Source organism: Salvia hispanica, chromosome 4 (genome assembly GCF_023119035.1).
Source record: "Salvia hispanica cultivar TCC Black 2014 chromosome 4, UniMelb_Shisp_WGS_1.0, whole genome shotgun sequence".
In the NCBI taxonomy this organism is placed as follows: Eukaryota; Viridiplantae; Streptophyta; class Magnoliopsida; order Lamiales; family Lamiaceae; genus Salvia; species Salvia hispanica.
In genome coordinates this window covers 22,099,721-22,114,516 of record NC_062968.1, presented here as the reverse complement: position 1 = coordinate 22,114,516, position 14,796 = coordinate 22,099,721, and the positions used below count along the sequence as shown (strand labels likewise).

The following is a 14,796-nucleotide window of genomic DNA, read 5'->3' as shown; positions in this document are numbered from 1 at the left end:
ATATTCACCGATTTATGTTTGAAAAGCACAAATCAAGAGATTCGATTAAAATTTAGCTTGTTAAATATTGAGTAATAAATAAAAGAAAAGTCGCAATCGCCGATTTAGCCATGTGGAATTAAGCAACTTCGTCCACATAATTCGCATATATTAATTTCCACTTGGTATTAATATAATATTTCAAATTCAATTTTTTGGACTTTTATAACTAGGAGATGGCTTTTGATTAATTCTTAACAAATACAAAACTATTTAAATCATGTGATATATTTTGTAAAGCAAAAGGAAAGTCTTTTAAAAAAATATCACTGCACATGCCACATAAACTAGCTTGTCTCCATTGCAACAACACTTGCCTATGGATGTTTCAAGTTAGTATTATTTTAAATTTTAAATTGGGGTTATGGGCTATATGGTTATTTAGTAAATTCATAATTATTTTTAATTAATAAATGACGGCTATAGGTAGCGGACTAGTTTTCATATGTATGATTGCGAACAAATTTAAATTAATTTCATATTTTTCAATTAATTTTTAAAATTTTGTATCAAAATATAACCATGCTTCTTAATAGTTTATATCTGAGGTCAAAGAATTTAATTTCAGACTACTAAAGTCCACCATAATGCGGTTTTTATAATTTTTATTAATTCAATTAAAATAACAATAACGCATTAATATGAAAAACTCTTGTTAAAACTTGTATAAGGATATGGATCCTAGAAAGCCCAATTGCACTATTGAGAGAGTTAGGCCTGGAAAGCCCAATTATGGTCCCAGTTACAATTTGGACTAATTTGAGCATTTCTTTTTGGAAAAATCACTATGTTCTAAAAAAATAAATCAATAAATTATAATATTTCATTTTAAAAATTTTAATTTTGACAATTGTGACAACTAGTAAAAATAAAATTAGAGATTTAATTGTGGACATAAAATCAAGATTGTGATTTATTATTAAAATTAGACTTTGAGAATAGTAGTCCAAACGTTAATGATAATAAATGTGTGTCACAATGGTAAAAAAAAGACAAGGACTTGTATGCGAAGGGGAGATCTACTCGGACGCAACGCACACAAGCTGCTTGCCAAGGTTGCGGCCAGAGAAGAGTCCTATCAAGGCAGCCGGCGCTCTCTCAAGCCCTTGGGCGATGTCTTCGACATATGCTATCTTTCCTTCCCTAACTAGGGGAATCACAAAATCGAGAAACTTCGGAAAGAGATGCACGTAGCTAGGAGCAAAAAACCCTTGCATTCGGATTTGTTTTGTCACAACTTTGAACAAGTTTCGGACACCTTGTGGCTCTTTAAGGTTGTACTGTGAGATCATTCCACATGCTATGATTCGACCATTGAGATTCATGTTCAAAAGCACAACATCGAGCATCTCCCCTCCCACGTTATCGAAGTACATGTCGATCCCTTGTGGGAAATACCTACACGAAACATACTCTTAAATGGCCTTAATTGATGCATGCTAGTCTTAGGTAATGGCCCGTGTTATTTTATAGCCCGATAAGCATGACTCAAAGCTCATATTTCCGCCTAGAAAATTAACTCAATATACTAACCTCTTTAAGGCTGCATTTAGATCAGTTTCCTCTTTATAATTAAATGCATCATCCAACCCGAATTTGTTCTTCAAAAGATCCACCTAACATATACACAGAAGATAATTGGATTTGATCAAACAAATCATAATAATGCAAGTAATTAAGTATGGGTGGAGCAAACCTTTTCTTTTGATCCAGCACTTCCAACAACATAGCAGCCCAAGAGCTTAGCAAACTGACCAGCAAGCTGACCAACAGCCCCAGAAGCAGCAGAAATGAATACACTTTCTCCCTTTTTTGGACATGATATTTCATACATACCAATATAAGCAGATATTCCAGCCCACCCTGAAATTATTCCACATCACTAATTATATATGAAGATATAATTTTGCTGAATTCACTATATAAAATTGGAATATTGGAGATTTAATTAAACTCACCAACAAGTCCAGTGTAGTAGGAGAGAGGAACATCTGTGTGCTCAATCTTTAAAAGAATGTCGGTGGATTTCACAAGACTGTATTCTTCCCATCCAAACATTCCACAAATCAACTCACCTTTCTTGTAGTTGGGATTTGAAGAATCCACTACTTTGGCCACTCCATTTCCTAGTATTGGCTGTGTAATAATAGTATTAATACAAAGATCAATCATGTGTATGTCGAATTAACCGAACTGAACCGAACTGAAATTTTTATTAACAGATTAAAAATACAACCTAAATAGAAACCGCAAGACCAATAATATTAAACTTATTACTATGGATGAATATTTGGTTTTTCAATTTGATTTTTTACTAAATTGAACGAACCAAAAATAGATTTTTATAAAATTAAAACCAAATCTAATTATTCAAAAATATTACTCCCTCCATCCAAAAATAGGAGTCAATTTTATTGTGTGCATATGTTTAAGAAATGTAAAGAATAGTGGGTTGGAAAAGTTACTGGAATATGAGACCCAATTTTTTATATTGATTTTATAACAAAGTGTGACTCTTATTGTGGGATGGAGGGAGTAAAAAAATCGGTTTGAACTGAAAAAACTAAAATAACACAAATAGAGTTTATTTTTGGTTTAGTATATATTATTAAAATTAATTTCCGTTTTTAGGTTTTATTTATCTGAATCTAAAAACTAAAATTTTGCCAAAAATTAAATTGAATAGAATCAAAATCCAAAAAACTGATCCAAATTTTATACTCCGTCAATCTCCTAAAAATTGATAAAGTTGTATATGGCATGAGTTTTAACGTGGAATTGGTAAAATAAAAGAGAAATAGGAAAGAGTGAGACAAAGAGAGAAATGTAATGGAAGTAGTGTTAGTGGATTGTGAGGTCCATATTATTAGTGGTGTGTGTTTGTTCAAAACTTTCCTTATTTAGACCTTGTATAATTTGGAGGAACTGTCCAAAATGGAAAAACTAGTCTATTTTTTGGGGACGGAATGAGTACTATTTTGATATATTTCGGATCAAATATTCGATTTTTCGTATATTTTGCTCACCACATACTACTACTAGCTCTTACTTAGCCGGTTTTATCTTCAATTATCTAATCGATACTTTTATAAATGTAATAAAAACTTTTAAGAATCATAAATGAACATGGGAGAGAAGCCATTAGCCATACCAAGCCAGGTGTAAAAATGGGAATATAGTTGTCGTCGATTTTGCTCATGCGGCTGCGCATGTAAGGGTCGCAGGATAAGTAGAGAGTCTTCACCAAAACGGCGTCGCTGCAGCTGTTGGGCACCTTGAGTTTGATAGTGGAGGCTTTCACTGTCATTGCTGATTCTGTCGGAAATCCATCTATGTAACCATTGAATATTATTTGTGTGTTGCTCACTTCCTCTTCCTCACCCATTTTTTTATTCACTGTGTGTTTAATTTGTAGAAAGAAAGTCATCATCAGTTAACGAGGATACAGCTTATAAATTTGATTCAGGTGATAAGATTTTTGTGGCTGCAGAATGTCATATATATATGCATTGCTTCACAGATTAATTTCACATGGGATATTATCACACTCTTTTGTACTCTCCCGTAGTTGAGTGTTCTTTCATTTTAGGCTTTTCTCAAATTAGTGGGGTTAATATCTAATTACCGTTACTTTATTATTTTTTTATTTTACTCTCTTTTATAGTATATTTCTTCATTAGCTCTCCATTTTATTTTATCTTCATTTAATTTATTAAGTACAATTTTCTTAATATCTGCGTACAACAGAAACGCCTCATCTTTAAAGCCATTACCCTTAACCCCATATTTTTGTTGATCTGAGCCGCCCCGTTTGTTGCTCCAACCCGCCCCATGGGGCTCGTCTTGCACGGGTTGGGGGATGGATTGCACTTTCTGTCTCTTGATTAGGATTTTTGTCAACTCCCTCTCTGCAAGTCTTCTTGGTCATCTTTCATCGGAAGTTTCTTGTTCTTCCAACGTCTCCATGGTGTGAGCAAGCAATGGCAGATCCAGAATATGAAACTTATAGGATCAAAATTTTCTTGTTCTCCCAACCTCTCCGAGATGTAAATCTTCACACGTACACATAATTAGCTCAAGACTTGTTGATATAGCTCAGCCCAAAAGACTAATCTGTTAGATGAGAGAGTCAATTTAGTCTATATACTATATACCAGTTGTTCTCACAATCGATGTGAGAATTGAGTCTGTAACACTTGTTTTAGATTCTAAGAGAGTATTAAAAAAAACAACACAAATAACAATTGTTTCCACCAACAGAAAATTGAAACAAATTAACATGATTGAAAACTCGTATAGTCCAGTATCAATTTGACAAATTAATAGTGGACCATGAAAAATATAACCCAATGGAGCTTCTATCAATATATTTTTCAAACTTCAAAGTCGACCGCGTCACATTATTCGAGGATACGAACAACGATGCTAAGCTAGTCCGAAGCAACACGCACGAGCTGCTTCCCGACGTTGCGGCCCGAGAAGAGGCCGATCAACGCAGCGGGCGCCCTCTCAAGCCCTTCCGCGACGTCCTCCACGTACGCAATCTCGCCTTCCTCCAAAAGCGGCGCGACTAAATCGAACAGCTTCGGATAGAGATGGCGGTAGTGATAAACAAGAAACCCCTGCATCCTGATCTGCTTGGCCATGATGCATAGCAAGTTTCTCACGCCCTCGCCCTGTTTGAGGTTGTACTGCGATATCATCCCGCAAGTCGCGATCCGACCGTTCAATTTCATGTTCGGAAGCACCGCGTCGAGCATCTCCCCTCCGACGTTGTCGAAGTATATGTCTATCCCTTGAGGGAAACACCTCTTCAGAGCTGCATTTAGATCAGTTTCTTCTTTATAGTTGAATGCGTCGTTGAAACCGAATTTGGTTTTGAGGAGATCCACCTAATGCAAAAGGTCAAAAAAGATGATTTAGTTATTGATGTTATTGAATTTTACAAATAATAGTAGTTAAAATTAAAGTTTGATTTTCCCAGTTTTGTATAGCTAAAAGAAATGACTAAAAGAACAATTTGAGCCTTGATTTTGTGTTGATTGTAAAATTAATGACGTTAGTAGTACTCCCTCTATCTCAGATAATTTGACCCAATATTCCATTTCGGTCCGTTTCAAATAATTTGACTCATTTCACTTTTACCATTTTTGGTAGTGGACTCTATATTCCACTAACTCATTCCTACTAATATATAAAAGTAAGATCCACATCCAACTAACTTTTTCAACTCACTTTTCATTACATTTCTTAAAACTCGTGCCTGGTCAAAATGAGTCGAATTATCCGGGATGGAGGGGGTAATTTTTAAGGTATTAAAATTAAATTAAATGGATAAACAAAAATAAAACAGATGCTTACCTGACCAAACGAGAAGGGTTCTAAAATATGGTGATCACATATAGTATAAGGTATGTATTCACATATTATTTCTCTATCTCTATGCAGGGGCATAGCTATTTTTGAACCCATAGAATTAAGACCAAATATTAGCCTTTAATTTGAAAATTTCACGGCTAAGATTTGAGCATGTGCAACAAATTTTAATGAACTAAAATAGATAAAAGTAATAATGTCATTTCCACTAAAATTGAGCTAGCTACGTATGAAGGTGATTCATAACTTAATTTGTTCACGAATCACTAAATTAATTATGAAAATAATTTATTCTCTCATATAAAATCGCATAATATTAAATTTCGCATTATTTATCGATTCAAATTATTTTTCATTAAAGTCATATACATAGACATCCAACCTTGTCTTTGGTGCCTGCACTTCCGACGACGTAGCAGCCGGAAAGCTTCGCAAACTGGCCAACAAGCTGCCCAACAGCTCCCGATGCAGCCGAAACAAACACCATGTCGCCTTGTTGTGGTTTCGATAGCTCATAAAAACCAGTGTAAGCAGTCATCCCAGGCATACCTTCATTATTTATACACATATCAATCTTTTCAAAATTGTCTTAATTTAATTAATAATTGATACCAAGAATCCCAATGTAGTAGGAAAGAGGCACATTGGTGTGGTGGATTTTTCGAATGAAGTGTGTTTGTGTGGATTTGATAAGAGTGTATTCTTCCCATCCGGTTATGGCAGTCACCAAGTCTCCTTTCCTGAAATCGGGATGAGAAGAATCCACCACTTTCGCCACTCCTTCTCCGCTCATCGGCTGTGTTTACACACACCATAACAACATTAAATACGAGAACTCATCACAAAAGACCAGTCTGTCAGGAAAAAGAGCCCATTTTATCTATAAATCACACATATGTTAGTTCCGTAATTCCATTTTATTATTAATAAATTTAAGTTCCAACGAATTGAGGTTTCAATAATTTCTATATCAGTTGGGTCATTCTTGTAACATCAGTTACCTCGGAAGGGGTGAAGATGGGAACATAGTTGTCGTCGATTTTGCTCATGCGGCTGCGCATGTAGGGATCGCAGGACAAGTAGAGATTCTTCACCAAAACGGCATTGTTGCAGTTGTCGGGCACTTTGAGTTTGATAATGGAGGTTTTGAGGATCATGTCTGATTCTTTTGGGAAGCCTTGAATGTAATCTTTGAATATTATCTGTTTGTTGCTCACTTTCTTAGCCATTTTCTCCTTTTCTTCTTACCTGCAGCCAACGTGCATGATGTCTTATATATACTACTTGTTTTCGTTTTCTCAAATTGATAAAATATTTTATTTCATCAAAGTTAGGTGGTGTGGCGAACCTCTTTACATAATAATGTGGAAACATTGCTTTACTTTAATTTGGTAGCTAAATATGGTCCATCGTTCTATTTTTATGTTGTGGTAGCATCATATATACAGACCTTATAACTTTTATCGTGGATTTGTGTCTAATTTGTTAGGGAAAGTAGGTGGTGGGAATATGGCGTAGTTCCATCACTTGACACTGACGAAGCCGAATAAACATCAATTGTGTCGGAATGACTCGAATCAACGCCTTTTCCATGATGTACGATATATTTTGATCGCCTGACATTGGGGTCAAATCCTATTTTTATTATTTTTCAATATTTATATAATTTTCGTGAAAAAAAAGTTGTAGTTCTTATTAATATTAATATCACAAAAACGATGTCATTCCAAAACAATAATTAAATTGGTAGACCTACAAAGTTAATCCCCATAAATAAGGGATGTAATTTAGATCGGAAGATCTTCATCCACAACTGCATATTAACACTTGTGGGCAATTTTTTCTAATATTGTTTAAAATTTTAAAAAACTAAACCTAATTTATATAGCAGCATAACATAAATTTGGATAGTTATAATAAATAGGAGAGTCCATTTATGAAATGGGCGGGCCTTTAGGCTACATTTAATTTAGCGGCCCACAATAAATCCTTTCAATACACACCATTCAGTTTTGTATATAGAAAATATAAAATACATATAAATACTAGGACTGGAATTTTTGAGACGAAGTGAAAACATGATATGAGCACACACGAAACTAGTGGATTAATCTCAAACCTTATCATGTCTGAATAATCTTCCTTGTCAAGTCGATCTGATAAGAACACAATAATTTCTAGTCGAGTTCGGGTTGGGTTCAAATAACTCATTAATAATAATTACTATCATTATAATTATTCATATTCCTTATTTTTTTTATTTCCTTATTAGATCAGAATAATATTTTTTAATTCAGCCATTCTTGTCCGCATAGTCTTGACCACTACCACTACATCGTCGGGTCATATCTCATCCGCAATATGCATCTCGTGTCGCTATTGTCATGTGATATCGAGTTTGTTTTGATTCTGAATCATGCCAACACAAACAGAGTCGTGTTGCTAACTGATTCAAATGCTGAGCCCTACTTCGGTCTCCTTCTAAGAGAAACTATTTTGGAAGTTTTCCTTGATCTCTTGCGTGTGGTCTTGCATTATAATATCTAATCAATCCCTATCAACTGCGATAGTTTGTTAACATGCATGCATATTTGTAGTGTCATGTTATGATTAGGTTAAACTGTAAAAATACCATAGAATTAGTATGTTAAAACTGACTGATCAACATAGTACATAGAGTAACTTTATTTCAAATCACCAAAACCTAATCGCTTATTTTTCCTTATTTTCGAAATTACCGAACTCTAATAGTCATTTTATTGTTAGATCCCAGTCACTGTTATGCACCCATTTTATAAAAATGATACTCCCTTTCGTCGCATAGTAGATGTCACACTTTCTTTTCTAATTTGTCCCACAAAAGATATCATATTTCCTCTTTTGGAAAAAGTTCCATCTCACATCAATTATAAAATTATATTTTCTCTCACCACTTAACACACAAAATAACATCTCCTAAAATCATGTGTCATCTTCCAAGTATGACATCTACCTTGGGACGAAGGGAGTAATAAATAGTTAAAGTGGAGAAATGGTAAAGTAAGAGAGAGAATAATGTAGAGAAGACTCTTCTCAATATTATTCTCTCTTATTTTACCATTTCTCTATTTTAACTATTTATTATCATTTTTATAAAACGGGCGCAGAAAATGACTTAGACTCCTAAATAGGAACGAGGGAGTACTTATTTAGATAGAAGCTAATTTGACGATTCTTACAAAAACTTTTTATATTCTATACTTATATGTTACGTTTTCAATATGATATACTATTGGCCGTTCAGATCTTCCGACGTGATTGGCTGGGAACAGATATGCATAAATATTACATAAGCTAGGTTTGCGTGGAGACACGTGAATTTGTAGCACAATTATTCCCATGAATCATGCATGAAAATTTCATGGATCGGTGTTTTATGAATTATGATAAAACAACTAAACACATTTTTCTCAATCTAACTGCCAAAAAAAATGAAGTTTGGTCAAATTCTGATTTGTCCCGCAACTTTAAAAATATTCAAAAAGCATGAAGTTTATATTTGTTTGTAATTAATCCACACTGGAAAAAAAAATCTAGCTAGATCAATTGAGTTGTTTTGTTTATAAATCTGACTACTTTGTAATTAACAAACAGACACCGAGGTTGTCACATCTGTTATAGTTTTGCCAAATTCTTTTGACATGGGCCATTTTGAACTACATGATTTTTTTGGGGCTTATTCTGAATATATATATCATACATCAAATTTCATGATTTTTATGGCATTTGCCCGATTTTTAAGATGGTATATCTATCTATTAACAAATGCACGTTGCCCTGTTTTAGGGATTCCATGTTTCTCGCACTAGTTATATTTTTTTCCTACTATTTGATTGGATGCATGTGATATATGTCGATATTCACAAATTCATTGCTTTTATACACAGCTACGTATATGTTCGGCAATTAAAGAATTTTGTGTCTTTCACATAAATTCAATTATTAGGTATACACTAGACCTAGAACAAGAAAATATTAACATATACTCCAAACTATTGTTAGGATAAAGTTGACTTGATAATTTACTAATTTCCTGCGTAACTCCAGTAACAGAATATCTACAACATATCTTAGCCTTAAAAAATATTATTCTATCCAACTTAAGACAGTTTTTGTTAGTTAATTAGATTTGATCGAATGATTTAGGTATAGCTACTTTTTCTGATCATTACTCAAAGTTGAACTATAAATACCACCTCCTAATCCCATTTCAAAATCACAACATAACACAACACACCAAAAACACACATACACACACACTAATAAAATGGCCACATCAAGAATGTTCCAAATTTTGATTTTGACAATTTTGTTCTTCTCTTCAATGATTCTTGCAGCCAGTCCCACCTACAATATCCAGTCCTACGGTGCAAAATCCGGCGGAAAATCCGACTGCAGCAAGGCCTTTCTGAGTGCTTGGGGGGCGGCCTGCGCCACCAACGCCCCGGCCACTATATATGTGCCCCCGGGGAGGTTCCTCATGCGAAACGTATATTTTAATGGCAATTTGTGTAAAAACAATGCCATCACTATACGTATGGACGGGACCCTAGTAGCTCCCTCTGATTACAATGTTATTGGGAGTAGTGGGAGCTGGTTGAAATTCGAAAGGGTCACCGGAGTTTCCATCTACAGTGGAACCCTAGATGCCCAAGGCGCCAACTTGTGGGCTTGCAAGAACTCCGGCAAGGGTTGCCCTAAAGGCTCTACGGTATGTTTACATATGTTATATTCCCTCTATCCATAATCAATAGTTCTGTTTTTTTATATATTTATTTTATGTGGTCCACTGCCAAGACTATTGGCACAATGTACAAAAGAGTGTCAATTGTATGTGTAAAACCCTTTTTTTCTAATAGTTATTTTTTTTATTGTAGTCATTGGCCTTCTACAATTCGAACAACATACGGATCAACGGATTAGTGTCGTTAAACAGCCAAATGTTTCACATTCTTGTTGACGGGTGTCGGAATGCGAATCTGGTGAACGTGAGGGTGTCGGCTCCGGGGAACAGCCCGAACACCGACGGGATTCATGTGCAGCAGTCATCCGGTGTTACTATCATGAACTCCCATGTTTCCACTGGAGATGACTGCGTCTCCATTGGCCCCGGCTCCTCCAACTTGTGGATCGAGAACCTCGCTTGCGGCCCTGGCCACGGAATTAGGTATAACTACTCATGTTACGGACTCAATTCCCACATCGGTTGTAAGAAATAACTGATGTGAGTTGTATAGACTAAATGAGCTCTCTCTCCTAACATGTTAGTTTTTGGGGATGAGTTCTCTTGTTTGGTCTGTATCAACTCACCCCAACTACATAAGAAACACTATTATGTCCACAAAACAAAAAATACAAAACTGTCATATTTGAAAATGTACTAATTATATTTTTATTTATTGTTTTGGCAGCATTGGAAGTCTAGGTTGGGATATGAATGAAGCAGGAGTGCAAAATGTGACGGTGAAAACTGCCACATTTAGTGGAACTGAAAATGGTGTGAGAGTGAAGACATGGGCAAGGCCTAGCAATGGATTTGTGAGAGATGTTTTATTCCAACATCTTGTAATGGTTAATGTCCAAAATCCAGTCATCATTGACCAAAATTACTGCCCTAACCATCAAAATTGTCCCCATCAGGTAAAATTCATTATTTATTTATTTTATTCATATTCTATGAAATTGAAAATTAAAAATTTATTTTTTTTAATTTTGGGTATTCGTAGGGCTCGGGTGTGAAAATTAGCAACGTGAAATACGAAGATGTACATGGAACGTCTGCGACACAAGTTGCAGTGAAATTCGACTGCAGCAAAATGCGGCCGTGCAGTGGGATTAGGCTGGATGAAGTGAACCTCACCTTCAGAGACAAACCGGCCACGGCTTCGTGCTCCAACGCTGGAGGCACGGCCGATGGAGTTGTGAAGCCGAGCAGCTGCTTATAAGTGGCGCACAAAATGGCAAAATCAGTTGCTATATGATTAGTACAAGGCTTAGGTTATACGAAATAATTTAACTTTAAGATATGAATTAAAGTTTCGTTGTATGATATAGTTTCACAAATTCTTAGGAGGCCATTATTACCATGTATCTCAAAGTGTATTGTGTGGATGAATTATTATTACTGATTGAATATCAGAAGTTGGTGGATTAATTTAATATATTCTTATAGAGTGTTTTCTTTAATTAAAATTTATCATATAAATAGAGGAATAAGGAAAGATTGATTTTTTTTTTATCATATTTTAGTGCTTTCATGCATATTTTTTATTTAACTCATACTCCGTTATCTAGCGTATGATTTCAAGCATGATAAAATGAGAAAAATATTATCATTCAAATACCTATCTCTATATATTATTATGCAAATACAAACTGGTTGGCTATAAGATTGTTTAATCCTATACTTAAGTACACCTATCTATCTACATTATAAAACATGTAAAAATAATGAAGAATACCGGAAATTATTAGTGTAGGAAAAATAATTTACCTTTATTTGTATAAAGAGCATATTGTATGAATAATCATGAATTTTGGTGAAATTCAGGTCAGCCGCAACTATAAATTTAGAAAAAAAAAAAATAATGCAATTTGGTTGAATTCTAGTCCACCCAACACTTTTTAAAAATCAGTCAGAAAATTCAATAGCCTACATATGTATGTATTGTTGAAACTTTACAAATCGTTTTTAGTATGAATAGATGACATTTGTTTTACTCGTTGATGGAGATGTTCACTTATGATTTTCCGACTGTCATATCAGTACAATTTCACCTATGGATAATGCAAATAAGTCCAGATTTCATGATTTTTCTGATTTGGTATTTGAATTGTGGGACAAACAACTTCATGATTTTTCTAGCAATTGGCCCTTGTAATTGAAATCATATAATATACTGTAGCACTCATCTACTCATTCTATATCACTCATTCATATTTTATTGTGCTTATATTCTTGTAGTTGTACTAATAAGTACATGAATAGAAACTCCCACAACCCAACTGATTGGGTAATAACAGAAATGTCTAAATGAATGTAATGTTGCATAAACAAATGGCATATAAATGTCATAATTTATGGATCGATGTTTTATGATCACCTGAAATAATTTAATGGATTTTGATGATGGAATATAACGATATCTTATTTCACGGATCCCTGCTTTATCGGATTAACAATTCTTTTCCTTTTAATTTTTTTACTCGTTTTTATTCGATACATGTGCCCTACGTTGACGTTTAATATATTTATAAAGTGATACATCTAATTTCATACTTCGTAGTTCGGCGATTAAACAATATTGTATATGTTCTTCACACTTAAAAAAGTGTTAGTAGGGAGATGAATTGTAAGTAATTGTGAATAAGCGAAATATAGTCAATTCACAACTTTTAGTTGTGGATTCTCCCTAATTTAGTGTGAATCACGATTGACATAGGTTTAGCCTAAACCGTTTAGGCGTGAATTGTGGGTAAATAGTGATAATTATTCTCTCTTATCCTTTTATATTAGGGAATAGTGATTATCTTTTACCACTGATAATCCTAAATAATTGTACGTATATAATCAAACTTTTTAAAACATTTCATATTAAAAATCGATTTATAAACATTAATGGATTGAAAATAAATTTCATACTAATCATTTTGCAACACTTCGAAAAAAATTTAAAATTTTAACTTAATATTTGTATATTTAAGAAAAATTTTATTTTTTTAACTAAATACTGTATGATTATTTCAAATCAAACTCAAAATCATGTTACAATTTGACATAAAAAATTTTATATCGCTTCTTTCTTATTGCTACATATAATACAGTAAATAACAAAGTTAATTTTTAATTAAATTCAATTAAATTTGAAAATTAAAAGATATTATGTACATGTACAATTTATGTACATTTATCTTTTCTCTTAATGATATTCTAGGCTATTTCTGTTATTTCCATGAAGTTTGAAATTATTCTTAGAAAACACAAAATGACGAAATATTTTTAACATGCCAGACATATATATGAGGTGACAAGGAGTTGTGAGATTGACATCACATTTGATTTTTTTTGGTAGACAAAGACAGATTGCATGGTTCAATCAATTGAATAACTGAACATATGTAATCATATAATCTCGGTGACCTATTTATTTTATTATATTTATTTTATTTAGGAAATTCCGGTGACGTTTCTCAACCAGTTGGAAAGATAATCATTTTTCATAAATATGCATTTAAAATATTAACAAATAACCGCTTATAAAAAGAATTAGTTATTTTTCTGTATTAAAGTAGTACAGTACTAATACTTATTTTTTCGAGTAATCTTTCTTGTTCTCAATCGAAGTGATGTCGTTTTGAGTTTGAAAAACGAAAAGAACAAGATGCCACTTTGCTAATAGAATCTTCTATTTCGGTGGCACTAATATTTCTTGGCATGATGAACATTGCAATGGATAAGCATTCTTACCCAGTTAATTGATTTCTTTCATTGAATAATGCTTTATTCACAAGTTTGATGTTGAAGTCCTACGGCTACGAATATGTTGTTTTTTTGAGCTTGCAGAAATAAATTGGCTGAAAAAAACAACCTCTATTTTTTTGTTCTTTTGTTTTGGCTCATGCACTATACCTGCTTGATAAAACGCATTAGTGAAAATTTTCTAAACTAAATGGGTTATTAATATTATTTGGTAAAATCTTGACAATATAAAAAAAGTTTGTTCGATAATTTCTATATTATATTTCTATCAAAATTAATTAAAAGAAGGATTTATAATTGGTCCAATCTACCGGCCCAATTGGGTTCTTCCTCGAATTTGTGCTTAATCAAAACCCAACAATTTAGGCACGGCCCAAATAAAAGGCAACGGTCTCCAATATTACTCTCATAAAATACAAAGAACACTATTTATTGGAAAAAAGAAAAAAAGTAATACAAACAACACTATTTTATATGGTTGTTAGCCGACATTTGGCAATACAAGAATTTTATGGCTTTCAGTTGACATACTTAGGCGAGTCAATTAATTAAATCAAATCACACACATTTGTTTTAAGGTTTTGTAATTTGTAATATTTCAAAACTTACCATGGGAATTTATAGCTTTAAGTGGTCTAAAATTTATGAAATCCTATTATATACTAGTCTTTGTTTATAAGAGTAAGTTGATTCTTTTATTTAATACAGTAAAAGATTGCTATATCCAAAAAATGATCATTGCATTGTTAGAATGGATTTATAACATTTTCTTATAGTTAGTCCAATTATATAAATACAGCTACTGAACGAGTTCAAATCACAAACAAAAACACAACAAAAAAACACACTACATCAAAACAAAA

The 14,796-nt window shown here is 33.3% G+C and overlaps 3 protein-coding genes across 3 annotated transcripts; 1 reads left to right on the top strand and 2 right to left on the bottom strand.

Annotated features, from left to right (window-relative positions):
- Positions 1–928: 928 nt before the first annotated feature.
- Positions 929–3,447, bottom strand: LOC125219321 (2-alkenal reductase (NADP(+)-dependent)-like). The gene is made up of 5 exons (XM_048121269.1): positions 3,191–3,447; positions 1,998–2,175; positions 1,736–1,902; positions 1,573–1,655; positions 929–1,437 (listed from the first exon to the last, which is right to left on the bottom strand). The coding sequence occupies exons 1-5, from the start codon at positions 3,422–3,424 to the stop codon at positions 1,059–1,061; spliced, it is 1,041 nt and encodes a 346-aa protein (XP_047977226.1). The 5' UTR covers positions 3,425–3,447; the 3' UTR covers positions 929–1,058.
- Positions 3,448–4,303: 856 nt separating this feature from the next.
- On the bottom strand, positions 4,304–6,649 carry LOC125223792 (2-alkenal reductase (NADP(+)-dependent)-like). Its single transcript, XM_048127087.1, has 4 exons — positions 6,417–6,649; positions 6,028–6,211; positions 5,798–5,964; positions 4,304–4,931 (listed from the first exon to the last, which is right to left on the bottom strand). The coding sequence occupies exons 1-4, from the start codon at positions 6,642–6,644 to the stop codon at positions 4,470–4,472; spliced, it is 1,041 nt and encodes a 346-aa protein (XP_047983044.1). The 5' UTR covers positions 6,645–6,649; the 3' UTR covers positions 4,304–4,469.
- A 3,040-nt stretch (positions 6,650–9,689) lies between these two features.
- Positions 9,690–11,617, top strand: LOC125224100 (polygalacturonase-like). The gene is made up of 4 exons (XM_048127446.1): positions 9,690–10,165; positions 10,332–10,621; positions 10,866–11,094; positions 11,181–11,617. The coding sequence occupies exons 1-4, from the start codon at positions 9,722–9,724 to the stop codon at positions 11,397–11,399; spliced, it is 1,182 nt and encodes a 393-aa protein (XP_047983403.1). The 5' UTR covers positions 9,690–9,721; the 3' UTR covers positions 11,400–11,617.
- The last annotated feature ends 3,179 nt before the right edge of the window (positions 11,618–14,796 follow it).

Bases quoted from the DNA above. Each gene is read 5' to 3' on its own strand.
- LOC125219321 (XM_048121269.1), bottom strand. From the start codon at position 3,424: ATGGGTGAGGAAGAGGAAGTGAGCAACACACAAATAATATTCAATGGT. The intron at 1,656-1,735 runs GTTTGCTCCACC...TGTATATGTTAG, and splicing joins GTGCTGGATCAAAAGAAAAG to GTGGATCTTTTGAAGAACAA. The intron at 1,438-1,572 runs GTTAGTATATTG...TGTTTCGTGTAG, and splicing joins CTAAATGCAGCCTTAAAGAG to GTATTTCCCACAAGGGATCG.
- LOC125223792 (XM_048127087.1), bottom strand. From the start codon at position 6,644: ATGGCTAAGAAAGTGAGCAACAAACAGATAATATTCAAAGATTACATT. The intron at 6,212-6,416 runs GTAACTGATGTT...GTGTAAACACAG, and splicing joins CCATCTTCACCCCTTCCGAG to CCGATGAGCGGAGAAGGAGT. The intron at 4,932-5,797 runs GTTGGATGTCTA...CTTTTGCATTAG, and splicing joins GTGCAGGCACCAAAGACAAG to GTGGATCTCCTCAAAACCAA.
- LOC125224100 (XM_048127446.1), top strand. From the start codon at position 9,722: ATGGCCACATCAAGAATGTTCCAAATTTTGATTTTGACAATTTTGTTC. The intron at 10,166-10,331 runs GTATGTTTACAT...TTTTTATTGTAG, and splicing joins GTTGCCCTAAAGGCTCTACG to TCATTGGCCTTCTACAATTC. The intron at 11,095-11,180 runs GTAAAATTCATT...GGGTATTCGTAG, and splicing joins ATCAAAATTGTCCCCATCAG to GGCTCGGGTGTGAAAATTAG.